This window comes from Ailuropoda melanoleuca, chromosome 13, assembly GCF_002007445.2.
Source record: "Ailuropoda melanoleuca isolate Jingjing chromosome 13, ASM200744v2, whole genome shotgun sequence".
Classification (NCBI taxonomy): Eukaryota; Metazoa; Chordata; class Mammalia; order Carnivora; family Ursidae; genus Ailuropoda; species Ailuropoda melanoleuca.
The window spans coordinates 59,475,218-59,501,187 of NC_048230.1; the positions used below are offsets into that span (position 1 = coordinate 59,475,218).

Sequence of the window (25,970 nt, forward strand, 5' to 3'; positions counted from 1 at the left end):
CCTGTCCCCTGAAGCTGGGGAAGTTGGGGTAGGGGCTGCCCCCCTCCCTGTTCACAGCTGTATCCCCTACAGAGATGTACCAGTTCAGCATTCAGGAGTCGGCCCCCATCGGCACGGCTGTGGGACGAGTGAAGGCTGAGGACTCGGACGTGGGCGAGAACACAGATATGACTTACCACCTCAAGGAGGAGAGCAGCAGCGGCGGCCATGTGTTCAAGGTCACCACGGACAGCGACACTCAGGAGGCCATCATCGTAGTGCAGAAGGTGCGGCTTCCCCAGGAAGGGGGAGGGGGCTGATGGGGGATGGGTGGGGGGAGGGTGCCTCAGAGCAGCCACATGGCCCCACTCCACTCTGGGGATCAGGTCTCTCTGGGGACTCAGGACCAACCTGGGGGAAACAGTGATGGTATCAGTCCCATTTTACAAATGAGAAAATGAGGCACAAAGAAAGTAAGTTGCACAGCTGGTTGTGAGGGCACAGATTCAAACCAGATTTGGATCCGTGCTCGGAATCACTGCGCTGTGCTCCTTCGAGGCCATGCCCTTCACGCTCATCATTTCCTTTAATCCCCATGCTTCCCTCTGAAGAGACATCAGTCATTAAGCCCATTTTCACAGTGAGAAAACAGACGTGCAGAGAAAGAAAAGGGCTTGCCCAAGATCACACCTGTAAGGGGCAGAGTCAGGATCTGAACCCAGGCCTGGTGACTCCAAGCTCTTTCCTTCCTGAGTCTAACAGCCCTTCTCCCCTACTGACTAGCCCAGGGACCAGAAGCTAAAAGAACAAATTCAGGGGTCCCTAGGGGAAGGGGATGGAGGGCAAATGAAAAGCAAAAATCCATCTTCCAGGACTTGGTCGTGGGCTTGGCAACTCAGGGCTACACAGGCCTTTGAGACCATTGCCCCAGCCCTGCTCTCCCACAGGAGGTCAATCCCCTGCCCTGGCCTGCAAATGATGGTAGGCCTTTGCATACCTCCAGGTTGGGACACTCACTCCCTGCCACTGTCCAGGTATTTCTCCTCCTGTTCAGCCAGAATCTGCCTCCATCAGCCTGCGCCCTGCCTTCTGGGACCCACAGCGACATCTGCCCTCTACAGCCGTTCATTCACTCACTAAGCACATAATGACCCGCTCTCTAGCTGGCCTGGAGGGTTTGAAAAGAGAGAAGACTCCCAGTTTCTTCAGCTACTCCCCAGAAGATTAAAAGATAGCAGCTACTGCCTATAATAACGGGTATACTATGTGCCTGGCACCCTTCAACCGCTTTTCACATGTGAGCTTAATCAATCCCTACGACAACCCTCTGACATACTATCATTGCCCATTTTATAGATGGCACACTGAGGCTGTGGCAATTCAACAATTCGCATCCGAGGTCATGCATCCTGCAGAGCACATTAGGGCTATGAGCCCAGGCAGTCTGGCTCCAGAATCTACCCTCTGAAGCATTCTGTGGTTTTCAGTCTTCTGAGTTCCATTTGGCCTCTGGAAGATGAGCCCATTTCACAGATGGGGTCCAGCATCACAGAGCAGCAGAGTCAGGCCCCAAGCCCAGCCTCCGCACTTGCTCTCCTCCCCAGGCTGCCCCCAATTGGCCCCTCCCACCTGCTCCAGCAGTGGCACCTGAGGTGTCTCTGCCCGGGTGCGCTGGCTTAAGCCCACGAGCCCACGCCTGATTGATGACCGGGCTCCAGAGCCCATCGCTCACTCACAGGCCTGGCTCTGGGCTGCCTCCCTGCATCCTGATTTCCCAGGCAACAGGACAGAGGAAGGAGGTGGCCTTGTTTGCTGCTGGAGAAGGTGGGGGCGGGAGGTTCTGAGAGCAAAGTGGGGGGGCACTATGCACAGGGCAGGTCTCTAGGAAGGGCACACTTGCCACCCAGAGAGCTGCCCCCGCGGGACTGAGGTGCCTGAACCCCACCACTGCTATTTCCCTTTGCTGTAAGGTGCTGTCTTTAGGAGGCTGGAGCCAACACGCAGCCGTGGAGCTCATTCATCAGAAGGTCACCCATTAGCACTCCCTGATGAGAAGCCAGGCTCAGGGCGGGTTTAGCCAGATTTCCAAGGAAAGCTCTAAGGCAGCCTGGCTTATTGGGCTCAACTCCTATTAGTTGCTGCCGTCTGTGGACCTGGGAAATGTCTCCTTCACCCTCACACCTGAGGCCCAGAGAGGCTAAATAGATTGCCCACAGACACACAGCGAGTCAGCCGCAGATCCAGTGCGCTTTCCTCGCCTGGGGTTAAGGGCCAGGACTTGGGAGCCGCACTGCCTGGGTTTGAATCCTGCCTCTGCCAGGGCCTAACCGCTAAGTGACCTTGGGCCTCGATTTCCTCCTGTGTAAAAGGAGATAATCACAATACAAGCCTCTTAGGGATGTTGTAAAATTAGATGAGTTAATGTATTTAACTGGCACACAGTAAGCGTTCCGTGAATTAATAAATGCATGAAACGGCCCAACATACTGTGTTTTGGGGGCGGGAAGTTAGACGTCAGCGTCCTTTAGCCCTACTGGGCTGTGTGCCCCTCGACAAGACTGTCCCCTGCAGTGTCGCTTCCTCCGCCTACAACCAGGGAGGGTGGGTCTGGGTCTCAAAACAGCCAGTTTCCACTACTCCCGGCGCCCCCGCAGAGTCAACGTGACCTTGGGCCGGCCCCGCCCCCTGTGGGCCCGCCTCCCTGATTTCCTCTTTCGGCGCCGAGCCCACCCGGCCCATTCACCCTCCGTCTGCTCCCTCCCCGCAGCGCCTGGACTTCGAGTCCCAGCCCGTGCACACCGTAGTCCTGGAGGCCCTCAACAAGTTCGTGGACCCCCGCTTCGCTGACCTGGGCACGTTCCGCGACCAGGCGATCGTGCGCGTGGCCGTGACCGACGTGGACGAGCCCCCCGAGTTCCGGCCGCCCTCCGGCCTCCTGGAGGTGCAGGAGGACGCGCAGGTGGGCTCCCTGGTCGGCGTGGTGACGGCGCGGGACCCCGACGCCGCCAACCGGCCCGTCCGGTGAGACCCCCGCCCGGGGCCACGCCTGCTGCCTGCTCTCCCGACACCGCCCCGCGGACAGACTGCGGGCAGAGGGGGAGGGGCGGGGGGCGGAGAAGGGGGAATGGACACAGAGATGCACCTCAGAGACCAAGGAAACAGATGTGAGAATGGTCACCGAGAGTCAGGGGACTCAGGACAAGGAGGGAGACCCAGGTTCGACAGACACCGCAGAGTGAACAGGGCTCGCCCCAGCCCTCCTCTCTGTCCACGGCGGCTCCCTCCGTGCCCTCGGCCTGTCCATCCACATGCCTGGGACCCCTGATTCCACTCTCTGGCCCACCCTGCCGACTCAGCAGTTCCCCTTGGCTCCCCTAGGCACCCAGAACTCACCACTTAAAGAACCGAGCGCCAGGTCCGTCCACCAAAAACAACGACCCCAACTTTCCAGTTGTTGAGATAAAAAATGTTGGAGACACCCTGTTTCCTGCCTCTGCCTCACACCTCCCTCCAGGCCAGCAGCAAATCCATCATCCGCACTTAAGCAGCATATCGGGAATCCGAGCGCCTTCCCTACCTGCCCTGCTATCCCGAGTCCAGGCCACCATTTTCTCTTGTCCGGATCCGGATCCGGATTCCCTCACTCCTCCCACCCTCCGCTGGTCTCCTTGCTTCTGCTCCGCCCCTCTTTAATCTAGAACTGGGGGGGTGGGGGGCGGGAGGACAGACTGATCCTGTCCAAAAGGAAATCAGAGCATGGCCCTCCTCTGCTCAGAGCCCTTCAGAGGCACCCACCTGGCTCAGAATAAAAGACCAGGCTCTCACCATGCCCCCCAGACCCATGAGATCTGGCCTCACTGTATTCTCTCAGACCATTCCTCCCAAGGCCTTCCTTCCCAGGGAACCCCTGGCTCAGCCACACTGGCCTCCTCACTGTTCTGCAGATACACCAAGCTCACTCCCCCTTAGGGCCTTTGCAACGGCCATCCCCCTGCCTAGAATGTTCCCTCCCTCATATCCCCACGATTGGTCCTCTTGCTTTCTCCAGGCCTTTGCTCAAGAGTCACCTTCTCAGTGAGGCCTTCCCTGACCGCTCTTTCTAAAATTTCAACCCCACCCCAACCCCCAGCCCCAACACTTCACATCCCCTTTCCTCATGTTACTCTGTCCTCAGTAGCCTTCGTCACCATCTAACACGCTACCTAGTTTTCTGACTCCGCTGTGTGTTTCTCCCGCTACAAGATAAGCCCCTTGAGGACAGGGAGTTCTGTGTGCTCGCCACGTTACCTGACGCCCTGCACTCAGGGGACACTCGCTGACTGCAGTGGTGAGTGAATGAAATGGAAAAGCAGAGAAAAACTGAAAAAAGAGAGAGAGACTCAGGGGCCTGGGGAGAGACCCACAGTGAGAGGAGGAGGTCGGAGAGAGGGGGGAGCCAGTGGAAAGACCATGAGAAGAACTATAAGAGGCAGACCCCCCCCCCATCATGGAGAAACAGAGGAGATTTGCTGAGAAAGCCAGAAAGGGAAAGAAAGAGAAACAGACACAGGGAGAGAGAGGGGCGAGCAGGGAGAGAGGCAGGTGGGCGGAGGGGAGGGAATACTGCAGCTGTCAGTGTCCCTGGAAGGATTTGGGAAGTCTCTGACTGTGGCCCAAGTTGGAAGAAGGTCAGGTAGAAGAGACAGGAAGAAAGGTTGTAGCAGAAATGATCTGGAGGAGGTCAGGGATGGGGCAAAGGGCCATTGTTGGACAGACAGGAAGGAGATTCCTGAGCTCCCTGCGTCCTCCCCGAAACCCCTGTACATAATCAGTAAGTAATCCCCGAACCAGCTATACACCAGGCTCTGGGCTGAGCATTGACAAGAGGGAGAAGGGAAGTTAATTTGAGGATCTCTGCATCACATGGTTCCAGATGGGTAACATTCCCCTCATCGTCGGTGTGAATGGGTCTCTGAGTTGTACAGTGCACAGCCTGTGTGATCTTACATGGCAGCCGTGGGTGAGGACAGAGAGACACCATCCTGCCTAACTGCCTATGGGCTCCCAGACTGGGAGATAGCCTCAGGGGTCTTAAAAGGCTTCCTGGAGGAGGCAGGAAATGAACTGAGCTGGGACCTGGGTATGGTCAGGTGTAAATACGAGGTGAAAGGCATTCCAGGCAGAGGAACAGCTTGTGCAGACATATGGAGGCAGAGGTAGATGGGCCTGGAGAAGAGCAGGCCGGGGTGGCGACAGTGGACTGAGGGAGATGAGGCAGCAAAAGCGAAGTCTGACGGGCCTCAAGGGCGGGCTGAGGAGCTCAGACTCAGGCCAGAGGGTCAGAGTGCCGGGGCTGCCTCTGCCCTCCTCACTGCCAAAACCGACCCGCTGCCTTTGAGCCCCTCTGCCGCCCTTCCACTCAGGCTGTCAGCAGCAGCCCTCTCTCTCCAGGAAGGGATTATCACCCATGTGTGTGAGGCAGTAGAGGCCCAGGGAGGGGAGGAGGCATCCCTGGGCTCTCCCCGAGGAGTTGGGAGCCAAGGGTAGGGGCTGAGTCCTCACCTCCCAGGTTCATGCTCTAGTCTGCCTGCTCCCCTCCCCTGCAGCGCTGCTCTCACACCCCCTCTCAGTCTTCTCCTTCCTCCCTCTGTTGGTTTCCCTTCCCTCCGGCTTTTATCTGCACTGAAAGGGCCAACTTTGAAACCAGCTTTTCACCTTCTTTCATCTCTCTTTGCTGGCCCCTTCCCTGGGGCTCCTCAGATGTGGAAGCAGCGAGAAGCTTGAGACAGGTCCAATTTACCACCACAAACATTTACCCAACTTCTGCTCGTGCGGAGAGCCAGGCCGGGCACGCGGAGAAGACTCAGCCAAGGGCAGAGCTGGGGGTGAGCGCCCTCTCTGCAGGGGGCAGACGTGGAAACAGGAGGCCAGTGAGGGGCCACTGAGAGACAGAAGGGCTCCTCGCAGGGCAGGCATGCCGCCCAGAGCCCAGCTTGCCGCCTCAGCTCCCGAGTTCTCAGGGTCGTGGACTCAGTCAGCGCCTACACATTGAGTCAAGGGGGAAACAGTAGTAACAGGACCTCATCCCTGCCCACAGAGAGTTTGCCTTCTCCTGGGGGACACAGTCATCGAGTTGTAAAACATTTGTGACGCAAGTTGTGAAATAATTGCCGGTAAGAGCTATGAAGGAGTTAAACACGGTAATAGGGTAAGGAGGATTGGGGGCGACAGGGGCTACTGTGGTTCGAGTAGTCCGGGAGTTGACAGATGAACTGAGATCAGAATGGTAAAGTGGGAGCCAACCCGCAAAGATGTGAGGAAGAGCGGTCCAGGTAGAGGGAACAGCAAGTGCAAAGGTCCTGGGGCAGGGTCAGCTTGGTGTGTTCTGGAGATGAAGAGATTAAGTAGTATCCTGGGTCCTGGGAGATTTTACCTAACACACTCAGCACCTGGGAAATACAGAGATGCAGATACACAGAGCGGTTTTCTGAGTTCCCGCACTGGGGAGAGGGAAAGTGTCTCATCTTAGTGCATTTCTCCCTCAGGAAGTATCATACTCAGTTTATAGATGAAGAAACTGCGGGTCAGAGAGGAGAAGTGACTCTCCCAGCGTCATTCAGCTTGAAGGGGAGAGGAATGATTTAACCCATGATTGTCGGCTTCCTGAGTTCAGCCTCCTGTTGTTTTATCCCAGCTTCTTACTCTCTCTGTGGTTAGGTGTCCTCCCCCGTGCATAAGGCACAGAGATGTGTTGGACCTAGGCCCACAGGAAGGCTAGGCTGCCAAGTAAAGGCATCTAGTGACAGATCTAAGTCTCAGTGGTCTTGGGCTGAGGCCGGGGCTTGAGGACTACAGAACTCCATGGAGGGGCGAGTTCTCAGTGCACCATGGAGGGGAATGAGCACGGGCTTCAGCAAGGCTGAAGAGGTGAGGTTGGAACAGGGAGAGGCCGCTTCAGGTTGGAGTGATGGTGGGGGCCGGGAAGCAGGAACAGAGACGTAGATCCAGGAGGCTAAGTTCAGCAGCAGGGTCGTCAGCTGGATGAGCTCATGGCAGGATGGGCAGAGATGAGGACAGAGGGACGCTTGGGCCAGGCCGGGAAGGACCTTGAATGTCAGGTGGAGAAGTGGGGCTCTCTGCTTAGGTGATGGGAACCTTTAGAAACTTCGGAGGGCGGGAGGAGAGTGCTCAGACGGGCCCATCTCTGGGTTAAGCAGCCTCGCAGATAGTCAGGCCCTTGATCAGCCCAGCATAGCCCTGCACCCTGGTGGGTCTTCTTCGAACATAAAAACCAGCAAAGCCCACAGTGGACCAGAGGGAGCAAACACCTCATTTCCTCCCACCACTCCACAGTGGGGTGCAGCAGAAAGTATGTGGGCTCAGGAATTGAAGATCTGGGTCAGAATCCCAGCTCAATTGTAGAACCATGGGAAGATCACTGGGCCCACTGCAAGGCTCAGTTTTACCATCTCTATAATGGGCATCATGATAGTACCTGCCTCATTCATTTATTCAAAAATTAGGTATTAAATGTCTACTGTGTTCTGCTGGGTTCTGTGCTCGGTGCTCCTAGGGTTGGAGGGAGGCTCGTTTGGCACATAGTAGGCCCTCATGAAGTGGACATTAAGCATTTTCCTTGGTGGCCTGGACACCCATTTCCACCCTTCAGTCTGCAACGTGTACTGATCCTGTACAAATTCCCAGGCATCATGTTTGGGCTTTGAGTGTGTGTCTTAAGATGGCTGGGAGCGGGTATGTGAGAAAGAATCTCAGATGGGGTGCGGTGAGCAGAGAGGACTCCCTGGTGAGGGGGAGGGGAGCCCCTTTGGCATCTGAAGAGACTCTCCCTCTGGTAGCTCAGGTGGGGGCTGTGGCATTCAGCCTGCTGCACACGCGTGTACACAAGCCCCCACAAGGGAGCCCTGGGAAGGCTGCACGCACAGGAGCCTGCTGCCTTTCTCGCTTATCATGCCTGTGCGCATGCTGTATGCACGTATTTATGTGGACAAAAACCACGTGGTGCACGCCCTGGCCAGGAAGCAGGACCCTCCCCACACCCCCCACCCGAACCTCGACAACAGTAGCACTTTGTGCCGTTGGAGTGTGTGCCAGTGTCTGCGGGTGTGCGTGGCTAGCTCTCAGGAGGGTGCCCTTAGATGAGGCCCCGCACAGACGTGGGTGTGCCCCTAACCAGCCCTTTGGACCCAGGGCAAGGCACCTGGCTTCTCTTTGCCCGGTTTCCTCATCTGTGAAACGGGGATGCTGGCAGTGCCTGGGAAGATGGGAGGAGCTCACGCACGTAAAGGCCTTCTGCAGGCCTGGCACGAGGTCTTGGCCTGGCAAAAAAATGTAAGAGCTAATCCACAGGTCATGTGGCAGATGCCCAGCGCTGCTAGAAGTGTTCTGCTGGTAGCTACTTACTCGTCCAACCCTCGCCACTGCTCAGTAAGCTGGGCATTGTTACTATGTCCATTTTTAAGAGGAGGAAACCAAAGAACAGAGAGATCAAGTGATCTATCCAAGGCCACACAGCTAGGTTTCAAACCCAGGCAGTTGGGCACCATATCCATGCTCCTGACCACCATTCTGGGGCGTCCCTTGCACGCATGCACAGACATGCACACACACGCCCCACGCGCTAGCTGGCACCTACCCACGCTCTCTCTCTGCACTCCTCCAGCCACACCTGCTCGGGTTCCCCTCCCTGCCATCCAGGTCCGGGCTGACTCAATGAGGAGCAGGACGGTCTAGACCCACAGCTGTCTCCCACCCTCCTCAGCCTGCTGGGGATACTCCGTCCATTGTCAGTACATGGGGCCTCCCACCCCCGGGGCACACAGACCACACACGGGTTGGAGGGACTCGTGTGTACCCCTTACCAGACGTTTCTGAATAATTAGAATAACAATCGTTCTTCTCTCTTGTGGAGTAATCTTCCTGGAGCTCAGCTAGGCGCCTTATCCCCCAGCTAGGCATTTAATCCTCCCAGCAACTTGCAAGGTAGGATTATCATCTCCATTTCGCTCCAAATTATAGTTCAAAGATTGAAGTGACTGTCAGGGGCATCGTGGACTTGGATCCACACCCAGGGCTAAGAAGCTGCCTCATGAGGCTTTGCTTTTCCAACAGCAAAGCAGGATCTCACACACACAGACACACATGCACACCACTCACATATTCAGGTCACACAACACACACACACACACACTTTCCACCTACAACACAGACCAGAAGCACAACTCATACACCAACACTTGAGGTCTGTAAGCCCCCCCTCTCCCGCCCCCCATGTTTGCCAGGCCAGGCTCCTTGCTTCATGCCGTGCCCCTCCACCCCTCCCTCCCACACTCCCTGGCTGGCTTCCGGAGCTGAAACAAAACCACCTGGGCTCAGCCAGCCACACTGACCTGCAGCCCCAAGTCTTTTACTGGTTAATGGCAGGTCCCTGCAGCCCGCCCCACGGCCTTGGGAACAGCTGCCTCCACTTAGACTCAGCCCCTCCCTTCCCCTCCAGGAGGGAACAGAAAAGAAAAACTGGGAGGAGAGAAAAGAGGGGGGAGGTCAAGCAGGAAGGTGGTAGGCATCCTCCCACAAGCCCTGCCTCACGCCCAGTCCTGACCCAGCGATCAGGAGCCCGAGGCTGTGGCAGGCCCTGGCCCTCTCCTGGACTCTGTCTCCCAGGAGAACCAGGGAGAGTTTCCTTCCAGCCGAGCTGACCCTCGGAATCTGGTTCTACCTCCTTTGGCCCAAACATCTGACAGGGCCAGGCTGGGGGCAAAGAGGACCTGAGGCTCCATGCCTTGCAGCTTTGGGTGGTACAATGAGCTAAAAAGCACTCTGGGTAGAGAGTCCCAAATTTGGGTACAAAGTCCAATTCTGTGACAGTCCCTGTGCAATTTTGAGCAGGGTCATCACTAGCCCACATAGCATCTTTGCATAAATAAGAAGAGCCCTCTTTGAGAAGATCGTCCCTCAGGACACATGGCTTGGCAAGCTGAACACTGGTTAGATTTTAACCCCACTTCACCCCTTCAGCCTGGACCTTTGTGCAGGACACAACCTGCTCAACCATACTTGGCAGTCCTAAGCTTGGCACGTTTCCTCTCTGAGCCTCAGTGTCTTCATCTGCAAAACAGGAGCGATCCCATCAGCTTCACAGGATGCCAGGCAGGGACGTCATGTGTCTCGTTTGCCCGTTTATCCCCAGGACCTAGCACAGAGCAGCACAGAGAAGGCACTCGGTTAATGTCTAGGCATAAAGGAATGCACGGAGGGATGGCTAAAGGAAAAGCAGGCTCTGAACTATGAAGTGCTGTACTAGTGGAAAGAAGTATCATCTTGGGTCTAAAGCCCCCCGTACACTTCCACCCAGGTCAGGAGGACCCAGGTTGGTCAGGGGCAAGGAGGATGTGGGCTTAGCAGCTTAGGGACAGGAAGGAGAGTTGATGGTGGCTCAGGAGACAGGCTGTAACGCCCACTATACCCGTACACCCAGCCTTTTACAGTTGGCCATAGCTTTCCCCAACTTCGCCTCCACCCCGGTCACCAGGAAAAGAATAAGGGATGTCACCTATGCCTGTGCCCGGTCTCATGAATTAGCTCCTCTAACCCACGCCAGTGTGAGGGAGTATAGATCACCCCCTTTTCCAGGTAAGGAAACGGAGGCCAGGAAGGTCCAGTGACTTGTCCAATGTCACACAGGTAGAGTAAGTAACCTAGGATTCAATTGCAGCTCTGCTACTCTCAGACGCCGGCAGTTCACTGGGTGTCTTTATTCCCATTCCACAGATGAGGAAACTGAGGCCCTGGAAAGTTGTAATGCAAAGTCCCCCTGTAGGGTCACTTCAGGGCTTTGCGCCTCCAGCAGAGGGCGTTTCTGGCTCCCTGGCCTCCCTGGGCCTCAGTTTCCCCCTCTAGGAGACCTGGAAAGGGTCCCTTTCCTCCCTGTGGGAGGGGCCAGGTGGCTCAGGCGGAGCTCCACCCCGCCAAGCTTCTTTGTCCTCGCCACACAATGCGCCCTTGCTTGGCATTCGAGGCCTTTGTGGGCCGCGCAGCCTGGCGGGGCCCCCCGCCCGCGTTATCAGCGCGGAGAAACGGCGGTCGGAGCTGGCGGGGCCTCTCTGGGCCGCCGCCCGAGACATGTGTTGGACACGGGCCTTTCAGGCCTGAAGCCGCCGCACAAAGGCCCGGGAAGAAGGCGGAACAAAGGGCTTTTTCACGCGGCAACTGAAAAGCCGCAGATTAGCTCGCGCGTGCTGCGCAGGCGGGGAGGGGCCGCGGCCACCTCCCCCCCACCCCCCCTCGCCACCGCACTCGCTCTGCCCGTATTCCCGGGCTGGGGCCTCCACCCCCGACCCCCTCTCTCCCGCTCAGAATTCCCCTCGCCCTCCCCCCACCCCAGGACANCGCCCTCCCCCCACCCCAGGACACGTCCAAGCCCTGAATTCCGCGCCCCGCGGGTGCGGGTGCGAGAAGCCGCCTGCTTCTCGGTTCTGCGCGCTGGGCACCTTTCACCGTTCTCGGAGTAATTCCTGCCCTCCGTTCTCTGATCCTTTGCACCTCTGTTCCACCAACGCACCCACCCATGCCAGCCCCGCCCCCTTCCCTAGCCCAATTCTAGGGTCAGCTCTTGGGGAAAGAAAAGACTCGAATATGCAGTGAGTGCTAGCTCTGTGCCAGGGAGTTGCCGTCACAACTGTGGGGTGCAAATTATTAGCCCCGTTACCCAGCTGAGGAAACCGAGGCTCAGAAAGGTTGAGGGTGACCCGTGGTCACACAGCGGGTACCGGTGCAGCAGAGAGGCAAACCCAGATCCCTTTCCACCACTCCTCTCTTGGAAAGGGTTTCTCTGCTCCTGGTGTCTCCCAGGCAGGGGGTCCCTCTTTGGGGGGGGGCGGTGGACTTAGGCACGGGCTCCACCTGGCGCCAGGGCACCTTCAATCAGCCCCGCCCTTCCTTCCTCAGGTACGCCATTGACCGCAACTCGGATTTGGACCAGATCTTTGATATCGATGCGGACACGGGCGCCATCGTGACGGGCAAGGGGCTGGACCGCGAGACGTTTTTTTTTTTTTGGCCATGGAGGCGGGTGAGCCGGGGGGCGGGGCGAATGCTGGGCGGGGCGAAGGCTGAGTGAGAGGCGGGGCTGAGGCGGGGCAAAGAGAAAGAAACCTGGCACAGATGGCCTGGTTGCGGGAGGCAAAAGCGGCTGCGTAGGAACAAAGACCTGAGAAGGATCCCAAGCCAAAAGGTGAGAGCTGGTCCTGAAGCTGGCTTTTTTCCGTCAGCATTTATTGAGCACCCACTACATACGAAACCCTGTTTTGGAGACTGGGGATACAGCCCTGAACAAGACGGAAAAGCTCCTGTCTTTGTGGGGGAGCGCTAGACTGTCAGCAAACAGGTGTTCGTACGTCAGATGATGTGAAGTGCTAGTGAGAAACCGGGAAAGAAGAAAGCCGGGGAAGGGGATTGGGAAGAAGAGGCTGTTGTTCCTCTTAGAAGAAGGCCTCTCTGAGAAGGAGACATTTCAACAGAGACCTTCCGAAAGTGAAGGAGTCATGCCCACGTCCGAGGGAAGAGTGTTCTAAGCAGAGAGAACAGCCAGAACAAAGGCCCTGAGGTGGTAGTCTGCTCAGCATACTGGAGGAGGAGCAAGGAGACCAGTGTGGGCGAGGGGCAGGGTGGTCAGCTGTTGTAAGTTCTTTGGACTTTACTCTGAATAAGGTGGGAATCACAGGACAGGGGCGCCCTTTGAGCTGAGGAGGGACATTGTCTGACAGAATACCTCTGGCTGCTGCATGAGAATAGGAATTTTGGGGGGGGGAAGTTAAATGTGATCATGGCAGCAAGACGAGACCGTGGCCTGGCCCAGGGTGACAGGCATGGGAGGTGATATGTGGTCAGCTTTGGGGGACAGGCTGAAAATGGCACCCCAGGACTTTCTGATGGAATGACGGACATGGAGATAAGAGAGAGGGATCCGGGTCTACTTCAAGGTGTTTGGCCTGGCTTTCTAGAAGAATGAGTGTGTGTGTGTGTGTGTGTGTGTGTACGTGCGCACGTGCCATTTGGTGCAGCCGTCATGGTGTGAGCTGCAAGAGAAAGAGGGGGGCTCTATGCATGGGGTCCAGATAAGTAAGGCCATGGAGGTGAGGAGCTAAGACGACTGGGTTCACAGAGCCCAGGAGAGGGGAGGCGGCAGTTCCAGGCCTCCTCCAAAACCAGCTGCCTGCGCCTGGTCTCTGAGCCCCACCCCCACCCCTCAGCTCTCAAGGTCCAGGAGCCCCAGATCTGCCAGGAAGCAGTCATAACAACAGAAAGACTCAGAGCCTCTGAGCCTCAGGTGGGTGGGTGGGCGACATTCAAACTTGCCCCTGCGTGCATTTCCAGGGGGGCCCCAAGCCTCTTCTGGCCCTGCGAGCCCCCTGCCAGCCTTCCTCCTCCTCCCCCTGCTGGCGCCCTCCCACTTTGCAGGCCCCACCGGCCCATGGGCCAAGGAAGTCCCTGGGCTGAAGTTCCCTCCATCTCTTTCAACTTCAGTTTAAAAGAAAATACAAAGCTGGCTCAGACCTCAGTGCCTGCTGCTCCAGAGCCTTTGAATCCACTCCTCCGCTGCATGAAAGGAAGGTAACAAAGGTGGCTGGAGAGGAAGTGGCGGCTGGACTTGGGGGGAGGAGAGCTCCCCCTCCTTACCTCCCTGAACCAGCTCCCTGGGCAGCCATAGGGGACTGGCCTGGCTGCGGGTCAGAGACGTCACCTCTCCCTGCCCACAGATACCTCTCCCCCCACAGCCTGTCACACTGCCTGACGTCCCACTCTTGAGTTAAGCATTGTGCTTCTGCCCAGTGGGTCTCTGCAGAGAGCAGCTGGGGTGTCATAGAAAATCTGCAATGCTGCCATTTCACAGAAGAAAGAATGTGGAGGGGACTCTCCCACAAACATTTTACAATGTTTACCTCATACATATTCTGGGCTAGAGGCTTTCTAGTGCAGATTTTCACTGAATCATGATCAGTAACCCATCAGCACCCACTTTACTGATGGGAAGATCGAGGCTCAGAGAGGAAACTTGCCCGAGGATGTGCGGTGGCAGAGCTGGGATTTGGAGCAAGTCGTCAGGGTTCCCTCCGCAGCAAGGCCTCCTGAGCTCCCTTTCCCTGGTACTCTCTGCAGTCTGAGCCCCGCCCCTCTCCCACCCACCAAGGCCTAGCAACCGACCCTGACCCTGCGGAAGGGGAGGCTCTGAAAGGAGACTGATCACTGGGCTAGAGACCCTCCCCCTCTGAGCTGCAATCAACAACCCCTGCCCAACCCTCACCAGGTATTAATCAATGAGAAAACAAATGGCTCCCACTTCACAGAGCTAGTGGGAGGATTCAGTGCGATCATGCAGGGAAAGAACTTGCCTAGTACTTAATAAGTGCTCAATTAGTGGTATCTATTGATCTTGACTCTGTGCCCTTGACTTCGGCACCCACTCTGCACAAGGCATTCTACAATAGTGCGCTTGCTCAATGACTCTTAGCACCCGAGAGGTGTCAACTCTGCCCTTATCCTCAGCGTATGGATGAGAGGTGAAGTCATTTGTCCAAATTCCCAGCTCCAGCCTGTCTGACTCCAAAGCCCGGCTCTCACCCAGATGCCCCTCAAGTCCTGTTTCTTTGGTGCCAGACACGAATCCAGGAGTGTCACAGATAACCCACCCACTCCAGCTTCTCACTATGTCTGTGAGACGAGGGCAAAATTATTATCCCCATTTTACAGATGAGGAGATGAAGGCTCAGGGTGGAACAGCGATGGTTCCAAGGTCACGGAGTAAATCCATGCAGGGCCAGGGCTCCACCCTCCAGACTTCCTGCTTCCCAGCAGCCAGCCCGAGCCCCAAGTGCAATGCCAATGGGTCTGTCTGCCCACGGCCTCCTGCTGAAGCATCCATTTGGCTCCCCGCAGAAACAGAGGGCGCTGGTGGGGTCACGGTGACCCCATCTGCTCCCGGCGTAACAAACACGAGGTGACAAGAATCAGAGGGGAAATATTTATATACAGTGGCCGAGCTCGGTGAGCACCTTGGAGAAGGCTGCACTCAGTCGGGAGCCGCCGCTGTCACACTGGATTACCTCAAAGACTCCCCAGCCGCTTAGTATGCCGGCTCCCCTCTCCCCGAACTTCTGAGTCATCCATTCTGCCCATGCAGACGCTCTTTCCACTGACATTATCTTTAACGTTTTGTAATCATGAAATATTAATGACCGATATTGAATTTAAAGTACAATTTGTGTCTGAATCCCTCGGTGGAAAGGGCAGTTGTAAAGGGACAGTCTTCAAAGAGATGGAGGTGCGGACTTGGAAGGCCAATGCTGGGGTGGGGGTGCCAGAGGCTGCATCCGGCCCCCCTCCTCTAGGGTCGTCTGGCCCTAAGCTGGTCTGGAGTGGGGGGGGGTGTCTCTAGCCACCAGGAAAAGCAAAGAGTTAACTAGATGAGTGAGAAGCTTCCCCATCTGGGTCACCCTAAGCCAAGTACATCTTACGGCACCCCGGTTTTTCCTGCAAACCACGGAGCACACGTCATGATTTATATATGTATTTGTGTGAGTATTTAGTTAATCTCTTCTCCCCAGGAAGCTGTACCTTCCCTGAGGGCAGGGTCTCATTGGCATCTGCACTATTCATACCGGGCCAGGCCCTCAGTAGGAGTGTGTAGGTATTTACTGAATGAACAGACAGAGGGGCTGCCCCACCCAGTTAGGAAAGCAGGGTCGGGGCGTGACAGGCGAGAACTGGGGCCATTTGTACCGTTCCCAGCTGTGTGAGGTTGGACAGGTCACTCTCCCTCTCACTGCCTTACTTTTCTCATCTGTAAAATGGTAATGTGTTAGATGGCTGTAAAGATAATAATTTTTTAAAAGATTTTTATTTGTTTATTTGAGAAAGAGCGAGTGAGAGATAGAGCAAGCATGAGCAGGAGGGTGAGGGAGAGGGATAAGCAGACTCCCTGCTGAGCAGGGAGCCCAACATGGGCCCTGATCCCAGGGCCCTGGGATCATGATCTGGCCAAAGGCAGATGCTTAACTGACTGAGCCACCCAGGTGCCCCAAAGATAATGATTTTACAATATCTTTACAGTAATAGCAGCTTCTGTTTATTTGAAGCTTACAGTGTGCCAGCCAGACATCATACTGAATATTGTATATAAAACATCGCATGTCATGTATGTTAGAATCTGTGAATGTAAAGTACCTAGCATGGTTCTGACACACGATACGCGGGAGTCATAGCCAGAGAAAGAATCTGAGGGAAGAAGGAATGTCAGAGATGATGGATTCCAACCCCCGTCCCCTCCCCGCCCCAACTTCATAGCTAGGGAGACTAAGCCCAAGGAAAGGAAGCAGCTTGCCCAAGTCCAGCAGTGAGGCCTTATGACTCTCAGTCCAGTGCTCCTTAGGAGAACAATGGGGATGGGGGTGAGAGCTTGCAGTGGAGTGAGAGGCAGAGTGCTCAGTTGCCATGAGGACACCCCCCGCCCCCCCCCCGGCCGCATGTCTACCCCCAGCTAGTGTTTTCAGAGAGCCTCTTGTCACCGCCCATCCAGGGCTGGGTACTGGGATCTGGTGGTAACCAAGGCTTGCCACTGACCTCGGAGCTCACGGGTAGGCCGGGGAGAGACGCATGGACAGTCAACGACGACACGGAGTGGCAGGGGGCAGTGGGCACTCAAGAGCAGCAGGGAGGGACTTGCCCACCCAGAGGGGAAGGAGGCCCAAAATCTTTCCCAGAGGAGGGGACATCTGAATTGGGCCTCAAAGGCTGAGGAGAGGGGGTTTGGGTGCTTGAGGCAGAAAGACCCAGACGCCCAGCAGTCCGCCGGCCATGCCAAGAACGGGCAGACTGGGTGCGGCCAGGGGTGGGGGTGGCGGACAGCTGGAGCAGGTGAGGGGAGGTGAACGTGCAGAAGCTCACTGCTCCGCTACCCACTACGGGAAGGGCCTCGGGTGTCCTCTGAGGAGCCAGACGTCTCCTGGAGACAACGGGGAACCAAGGCAGGTCTTTGAGCAGAAGAGTGACGTGGTCAGACGGGCGGTCCCAGTGTTCACTCGGGCTCATGGCTGAAAGGAGGGGTTCGCCTGGAGCAGGAGGACACATGGGAGGCTGTCGTGAAGCCTCAGGCTTAGACATGAGCTGGGGTGGCAGGGCAGGGAAGCTGAGTGTGGTGCCGTCTGGGGGAGAGGCTTGGCACAGTCCTGCATGGAAGGGGCTGCTTCAAGAGTCACGGAACTCCCCATCACCAGGGGTGTGTAAGTCAGGCCTGGGCTCCTCTTGGACGGGCTAACTCCCGGAATCCTGTGGCACCTGAGTACCTAACGGAAGCCTACTGGAACGAAGGTTTTGTCGTGTGCATGGAATCCCCAGCTCAGCCCTAGGAAGGAAGACATTCTCCCACCCCCACCCCCCATTCCAGAGTCCCTGATTCACCCTGAAGTCCTCCCTTACCCTTTGGAGGACTACACATCGCCCTCACCCCCCCCCAAAGTCAAAGCCTCTAGTCTCCCCTGGGAAGCCAAAGAGATAATCAAAGTCCTGAGAGAGACAGAGAATGGTGTCCAAAACTCCTGCTTCTGCTAAAGGTGAGTGGGGACAGGGCAGGGGGTGTAAGGGGTCCCCTTTTGACAGCCCTGACACCCCCCTCCTGGAGCACCCCCACTTGCTCATCCAGCCCCCCCTCACCAGCCTGCCTGCTTGTCTTGGCCGGGTAATTGGGATGATAAATCTTCCTGCCCAGCTGGCCAGCTCTAATCAGAGCCTGGTGTTTGGATGCAATTTAATTCTCTCGGGAGGGGGAGGGGATGGGGGACTGGAGAAGAGGGTCCGGCTCTCCTGCCCACCCTCCACTGCAAGTGAGTGGGAAGGAGGTGTCTTCGAGCTGCCCCCCAAGCTCTCTCCCTCCCCCACCCCAGTTTCTTTCCCCTCTCCCTTCCTCCCCCCACTTCTTACTCCCACTCTTGCAACCTCCCTTGCCTCCTTCTCTGTCTCTCCCTCCATTTGTTTTACTGATGAGAAAACCTTAGTCCAAAGAGAGAGGCAGGAACAGCATCACACAGCTTGACTCTTTCCCAGATGGAGAAATCAGTCCATCCAAGGAGGTCTTGGTCTCTGCCTGTGGCATGGTCAGGGAGGCCACAGACAATGAAATCCATTCATTTGACAATCTTTACTATGCACCTACTATGTGCCACCCCCATAGCAGTAAACAAAATAGAAATCTGCTTCTCTTCTAGTGAGGGAGACAGGTGATGAGCAAGTTAAGTAAGTAAAAGCATAGGGGGTGTTGGGCAAGTGCTATGGAGAGAAAGCAGGGAAGGGGTGTCTGGTGGGATGGCAAGGGGCCCATTTAAAGAAGGTCATCAGGGGAGGCTCTCTGAGAAGACATCTGGGCAAAGATCTGAAGGAGAGAACGGAGCCAGCTTGGAGCAGAGCTCAAGAGAGGGGTGAAGGACAAAGCCAGGAAGATAGCCAGAAGATCACGTGCAGCCCGCGGGCATGTAGGACTTGGGCTTACATTCTAGTGGCCCAGGACAGAGGCAGTCAGGGAAAGCTTCCAGGAGGAGGCAGAGACATTTGTTTAGGACGTTGAGGCAATTAGGACTCTGACAGCTAATGATGGCAAGAAAGGCAGTACCATCTGATGCTTAGAAACTCCGCCTTTGGAACCAGACGCGGGTTCAAGTCCCAGGTTGATCGGTTGTTCCCTACAAGACCTTGGGCAGGTTCGTTATGTCTCTGCACGGGTTTCCTCCTCAGTAAAATTTCAGTAATATTAGTCCCCACCTCCCACAATGGTTGACAGGATGAAATGCGGCAGCACAGACCCTGGCCCACAGCACACGCTCCCTATGTGTTTGTGGATGTCTTTCTGGGAAGGAGCACATTCCTAGGAGTGCCCTTAACAGAGTCACCAGGCCAGCTCCCATTTCCTCTTCCCTTCCCAGTGGCCCCCAGCCCTCCAAACCCAGTTTGGTTCAGATACCAGGTGAGTGCCTGCCAGGGGTTGGGGTCTTCTTTGGGAGGGGTCCAGAGTCTCATTATCTACAGCCTCCTGCTCTCTGGGTGTTTGCCGATGCTGTCGCTATTCCCTGGGGCACTCTTTCCCTCGCATTCCTCCCACCTGATTCCTTCCTAGTGGGAGCTCAGCCTAAAGGTCACTTGCTCCGGAGAAAACAGCCCTGCACCCACCCTGCTCCTGAACCTTAATCTCTTAGCTCTTATCAGAGTCTGGAGTACTGTCTGTCCCTGCCACGAGACTGAGGGACCGTGTAGGTCTTGTTCACTGTTATGTCCTTTGCACCGAGGAGGCCCTCAATTCATAATTGTCAGCAGAACCCAGAAGCTTCAGCTCCAAACAGCTCAGTCCGATCCCCTGTCCGTTATACGTCAGGGAGTCCGAGGCCCAGAGAAGGTAGGAGACCTGCCCACGGCGCACAGCAGCCCTCCAGCCCCCAGTCCAGTCTCTTCCCGAAATGCCCACTCAACAGCCCACCTCCTTGGCCCCCAGGCCCCCAGAGCTTCATCTGCCACCTTCCCAGATTCCTAGCGAGCTCGCTCCAGGAGGGAGCACCAGGCCGCAGCACGTTTAATTCTCATCTAGGAACTGGTTAAGGCTGCAGGCCTGCTCGGTGCTGGGCTGTCAATCAGGCTTCCTCAAGGCTGCATCAATTAGTTTAAAAATATTGAATGCAATTTTGCCTGACACAACATATTGCAGCTACTGCAAAATATAATTTATTTTAGAAGAAGAAATAATTAAACTAATTTGCATGTCAGTCAGCTGAACTGAGATGCCAAGAGGGGGGTTGGGACCCCTGAGGGACCCAGCCCCGGGAGAGGGCACCTGCTGCTGGGCTTCGGGGAAGAGCAGCTTGAACCCGAGTCCGAGTAGTGGTTGGGGCTGGATGGACAGATATCCAGGCCGCAGGAGGGCCTACTGGCCTTGGATCTAGATCAAGCACTGGCTGTAGAGGCAGGAGACCCAGGACCCAACCCAGTTCTGCGCTGACTCACCGGTGGCTCTGGGCGAGGTCCTGGCCCTCTCTGGGCCTCAGTTTCTCATCTACAAAATGGGTTTAACAAGACCTCCTTTACAGGTTGTTCTGAGGATCAAATGAGGTCAAAGATAAGCAAGTTTATCGATTGGAAAGTCCTGCACAGAGGTGAAGATTAATTAATTGATGGAGTCTTTGTTTTATTCCAGAAACATTTAAGGTGGTTAAACGTATGAATTAATTATTAGCAGTGATCACAACTGTTATCAGGAGGGGCTTAGCGGAAGTTCCCCAGAAGTAAGATAACAGGTTGGACTCCCCCACCTGCCAGCCACCCCAGTACAGTGGTTGGCAACCCCTGCCACATATTAGATTTCTAAGGCATTTACAAACCTCGGTGACCAAGCCTTGGGCATCAGTGTGTTTTAAAGGCTTCCCAGGCGATTCTGATGTGCAGCTGGGCTGGAGGCCGCTGTGATGTCATGGGCACCCAGGCTCTGGGGGTTCCAGGCAAGCCCCAAATTCAGGGGTCCCTGGGATCAGTTCTGCAGGTGACAACTTAGCAACATAGAGGCACACCCCTTCACGGCTCACTCAGCTGCCCCACCTCTGAGACCCATGCCAAAGGGTTCTGGGCCTTCCCAAGAGGTGACCTGTAACATTTTTAAAAAGGAGGTAAGGGGGCACCTGGGTGGCTCAGTCCGTTAAGCATTGACTCTTGGTTTCGACTCAGGTCATGATCTCAGAGTCGTGAGATCGAGCCCCATATCGGACTCTGGGCTGGGCGAGGAGCCTGCTTCAGATTCTCTCTCTCCCTCTCCCTCGGCCCCACCCCTCCCTAAAAAAATAAAATAAAATAATAAAAGAGGAGGCAGGACAACAACAAAAAGGTAATTACGTGCGGTGAAGGATGTGTTAACTAACCTGATTGTGGGAAACATCTCACAATATGTACATGTGTAAAATCATCACCTTGCCCACCTTAAACTTATACCACATTATTGGTTAAATTCTATTTCAATAAAGCTAAAAAATAAAAAAAGAGAGAGAGCAGCCAGAAGAGGCCCAACAGATTGTAAAGGAATGGCTCAATAGTGGGGGACCAGGTCCCCCTCAGTGTGTCCCCTTTGGAGGGGCTGGCCCTGCTCTGGGGTCGCCCTCTGCATGGAGCATAGGCCCCTACGCCCCCTCCCTCTGCCTCAGCGGGGAGAGAGGTGCCTGGTCCTGGCAGCAGGCCTTACCCTCCCCACCTCCCCTCCTCCCAAATGCTCCCACCTTCTGTCTGTTTAAGTTCTCCAGCAACACACTCTTAAAAATAACGGCTTGCCTGGCATTCCCAGTCACGACTCCGATCTCCCACCCCCAGAAAAGCCCCCTCTAATCACTGAAGCAGCAGATCTGGGTGAGCTGAGAAGATAAGGTGCCCCTGGCTAAGGGGAGCTCCAGAGAGGGGTCAGGATCTGCGTTAATTAAGGACTCACCCCCCTCCTTTCCCTGACCCCAGGAGGGGGCTGCACCTGCCTCCCGATCCCGTTTCTCTCTATCAACACACGAGCAGCTGCAGTCAGCCCTCAGCGGCCCCTGAGTTCAGAGAAAGGGGCAGCCGACCAGCCCCACTCCCCCCAGAACTCATGGGGTTCCTGGCTGCTTGGAAGCTTCCAGAATGCCCCCTAAAGAGCTCCCTGCCAGCCAGGCTAGACACCCAGCCACCTGCTTAGAAGGGGGTGGCTTCCTCTCTTAGTCCTTGAGGTCACCAGTGGGTAGAGCTTGTCAGTATAAAACTCCTAAGATAGCAGGGCACCAGTGAGCACCCAAGAGGTCCAGGAGACAAAGGGCAGAAAAGGCCAACGTTCAGGGTGCTGCTCAGAGAGGGCAGGCTAGGACGAGGTATCCTGCAGTCACTTGATGTCATTGCTGAAAGGACCCTTCAAGGATATCTGTTTATTTAACAAATCCTTATATAGCACTTGCTATGTGTTATATACACAGTTTAAAAATGCTTCAGAGATAGTAACTCAATCTGTCCTCTTAACCAACCCATTACTAGTAGCTCCATGTTGCTGGTGAGAAAACAGAGGCACAGAGAGGCCAAGTGACCTGGCACAGACCACACTGCTACTAAGTGGCGGAGTTGAGATTGGAATAACTTGGTTCAGAAACCTTACTCTTAATCACTCTGCTCTGCTCATTTTCCAGATGTGGAAAGGGATCTCAGGGAGGGAGGACCAAACGCTGGGTCAAGGACAGAGCCATGCCTGGAACCCAAGCCTCTGTCTGTGTTCTTCCAGACTTCATTCATGCGTTCCACAAACGCATTAGAACCTACTCTGTGCCATGTCCCACAGTGCTGGAAACCCAGGGATGAATACATCAGGGGCCTTAACCTCAAAGACATCACAGGTGGGGGTATCATGGTTTTGCTGAAGACCCCGGCCAAGACCTACATCCAGTGGACTCATCTTGCCTTCTCAGGATCAGGTCTGAAAAGAGCAGAGGTTTGAGAGCCCAGTTGCCAGCTGACCAGTTCGTTAAAATTTCTCATGCTTTGTTTCTCTTCTGCAATGTGGGGCTAGAAGTTGAACCCAAGCACAGGATTTCCACGTGGATACCTGAAATAATGAATGTGGATGCTCGGGTGTGTTCTGTGCACTTGATGGTGATGGGATGTTGAGGATGGGATGTTGGTTGACGGCAGTGGTGATGATCATGTTGCCGGAGGACAGAGCGGGGGTAGCGATGTGATGGTGACCTAGGTGTTTATGGCGGGGGTAACAGTAGTAAGGGTGGGGCTGGTCATGGTGGTTGTGGTGGAGATCGTGATCGCGTGGGTGGTGATGATGGCGGTGATATTGGTAATGGCGGTGGTGGTAAGGGCACTGATAGTGATGGCCTTGGTGTTTGTGATAATAGAGATGAGGAGGGTGGTGCCTTGGATGGGACAGTGGTGACGCCATCATTCCAATGGTGATGGTCACAATGGTGAAGCCACCGGGTTGGTGATGGCTAGAGTGGTGAGATTGGCGATGGTGGTACTGGTGGTTATGTTGGCACAGGGATAATACTAATGAGGGTAGTGGTAACAGGACTGGTACGGTGGTGGTGAAAGGAGCAGTGGTGGGGATGGTGTTGACGATGGTGCCGGGTGGCTCTGGGGGTTATGGTGATGGAGGTGGTGATGGTGATGCCCATGGTGTCAGTGCCAATGGAGGGGATGAGGATGGTGACACTAGCAGTGATGACCTAATGGTGGCAATGGTGACAGCAGTGGTGGTGACCCCTTCATGCCAGATTGTCCTCAGTCCTGATCCTATGACCTGCTGAACCAACCTACAGATCTCTCAGTGTGACCCCACTGCCTTGTCTTGTCCTCGCGGCCAGTGGGGGTTTGTCTAAATCTCACACTTGATGCCTCTCCCCCCGCTCCTGTGCTTTCGCTGCAGACAATCATGCCCAGCTCTCCCGGGCATCCCTAAGGATCCGAATCCTGGATGTGAACGACAATCCCCCGGAGCTGGCCACTCCCTACGAGGCGGCTGTGTGTGAGGATGCCAAGCCAGGACAGGTACGTGGAGGGGCTGAGGACTGGGCGTTCTTGCCAGGCCTGACCGGGACACCCTCTACCCAGGCCCAGGGTGGGCACAGCCTCAAATCAGCTCCCTGCCCCGTCCTCACCCTTCAGCTTATCCAGACCATCAGCGTGGTGGACAGAGACGAGCCTCAGGGTGGGCACCGCTTCTATTTCCGCCTGGTGCCCGAAGCTCCCAGCAACCCTCACTTCTCCCTGCTTGACATCCAAGGTGAGTTACCTCTGAGCCACCAAATCCTAGGATGCACAGAGGGAGGGGCCTAGCCTCCCCTCCCCTTCTGGTATTACCAGTGGAAAGACTGAGGCACCCAGAGGGCCAGTGTTATGTCCAATATCACACAGATAATCTGGGTCAAGCTAGAGCTGTTCCCCAGCCCACTGGCCAAACCCTGAAGAACAAGCTGGGGGCGGGTTGGTGGAGTGGAGAGGGGGCACCCAAGAGAAGAGAATAGAACGCTATAGAGAGGGAACAGATGAGGAGTGGGTGGGCCAGAGTCCTGGATGGAAAGAGCCCCTGGTCTAACTGAAGATTGAAATAAGCCACGTGCATGCACTCCCACCCTTCAGTTTAAAAAGTCCTGTATCCCACTCATGTTTCTCTTTGCGTCCTCACACCCGCCCTGGGAAGTGGTTTTCTTACACCCCCCCCCACCATTTTACCCATGATAAAACAGAGACTCTAGGAGGAAAGGGACCCGCCAGGGCCATACTGGGAGTCAGTGGCAGGCTGGGATTCCAACCCTCCTCTGTCTCAGACCCAGCGTGCGTCCTGCTTTCACTCGCTCACCACCTTGAAAGGGACTGCCCTGCCCAGCCTGAGCTGATCCCACTGTGAGATGTGCCCCAGCAAATTCAAGACGCAGAAGTCTGAGCCTTTGAGGACTGAACTGGGGGTGGGAGGGTTGGGGTGCTCAGTGGACTGGGAGTGAGGGCCCTGGGTCCCAGCCCAGGCTCAGCTGGGGGCTCTCTGTCCAAGCCTGGCAAGGTCTGCACCTCCTAAGCCTCCGTGTTGTTATCTGTAAAATGGGGCTAAAAGGGTCTTCCCCCTGCAATGGCTCGGCGACCCCAGCGAGATGAGGGCTACCAAGGTATATTGTTAGTACCGGGAACACGTTATTTCCTGCATTTGGCAATTATTGACTAAAGCACAGTGCCTATGTAGCAGGCACTGTCCTAGGTCCTGAAATACAGTGGCAAACCTGACAAACTCCCTACCCTCATGGAGGTGACATTCTGGCGAGGGGAGGTAGAAATTAAACAAGTGAATAATACGTTGGGGATGCTAAGTGCTAGAGGGTGAATAATGCAGTCTCCACCCAAGTCTAAACTTGGTTTTGTTCCATGCTGGGCCATGAGTGCCTAGAGCAGCGCCTGGCATGTAGTGGCTGTTCCATAAAATGTGTTAAAGTGGGAAAATAAAGCAGAGTAAGAGTAGGAGCTATTAAACAAGGGGGTCTGGGAAGCCCTCTGTGATGGAATCAGTAGTGAGTATGAATCTAAAGTAAATTAGGGAGTGAGCCACGCTGATAAGTGGAACAAGAATGATCCAGGGGGAGGGAACAGCAAGTGCAAAGGCCCTGAGGTGAGAGCAGTCCCAGGATGTTCAAGGAACAGGAGGCCTGCATGGTTGGAATGAGTGGATGCCAGGGCTAGGAGATCAGGTCACGTGGGTTCTTTCTGACCCTGGAACAGGTCTGGGACCACCCCCAAGACCCTTACAACGCTTCCCTCCAAAAGGAGGGACCTCAGTGGCCTCTGAAGCCAGACCCTCTGTATTTCCAAGAGTCATATTAAAAATATTTCACGGGGCGCCTGGGTGGCACAGCGGTTAAGCGTCTGCCTTCGGCTCAGGGCGTGATCTCGGCGTTATGGGATCGAGCCCCACATCAGGCTCTTCGGCTATGAGCCTGCTTCTTCCTCTCCCACTCCCCCTGCTTGTGTTCCCTCTCTCGCTGGCTGTCTCTATCTCTGTCGAATAAATAAATAAAATCTTAAAAAAAAAATATTTCACAACCAGTGCCTTTCAGATAACCAACCAAAAGGGCCACTGACCATAAATAACCTGGAGCAGGACCCTGGAGCCCCCGCTGTGCCAGGCTTTACCCCCTTTGTGGCTTGATTGGGTCAAAGTTGGGGATGGGCATGGAGGGAAGGCTGAGGCAGCAGGGAAGGACTTGGGGCAAGCAGAGTCAGAGCTATTTAAACCTTTTTGGAAGCATTTCAGTATTTTAGCAACTGTTAGTGCCTTGCCTACACATTATTCCAATGGTATCCTGAGTTGGCCCCAGGAGACACAAATAGCCCTGGCTTGACCTCGCAAAGTTCGCAAGTCTTTCCAACCCGAGGGCCCTGAGTTCTGTCCCAACTGCCTCTCTTTGACAGGGAGCTGC

General features: G+C 55.4%; 1 protein-coding gene across 1 annotated transcript in view; it reads left to right on the top strand.

The window, feature by feature from the left end:
• Positions 1-25,970, top strand: part of CDH22 (cadherin 22) — an 83,295-nt gene that overhangs the window by 49,795 nt on the left and 7,530 nt on the right. The window contains 6 exon segments of the mRNA XM_034641584.1: positions 73-266; positions 2,747-3,000; positions 11,923-12,018; positions 21,713-21,739; positions 23,421-23,556; positions 23,674-23,791. Coding sequence (XP_034497475.1) covers positions 73-266; positions 2,747-3,000; positions 11,923-12,018; positions 21,713-21,739; positions 23,421-23,556; positions 23,674-23,791 — 825 coding nt within the window.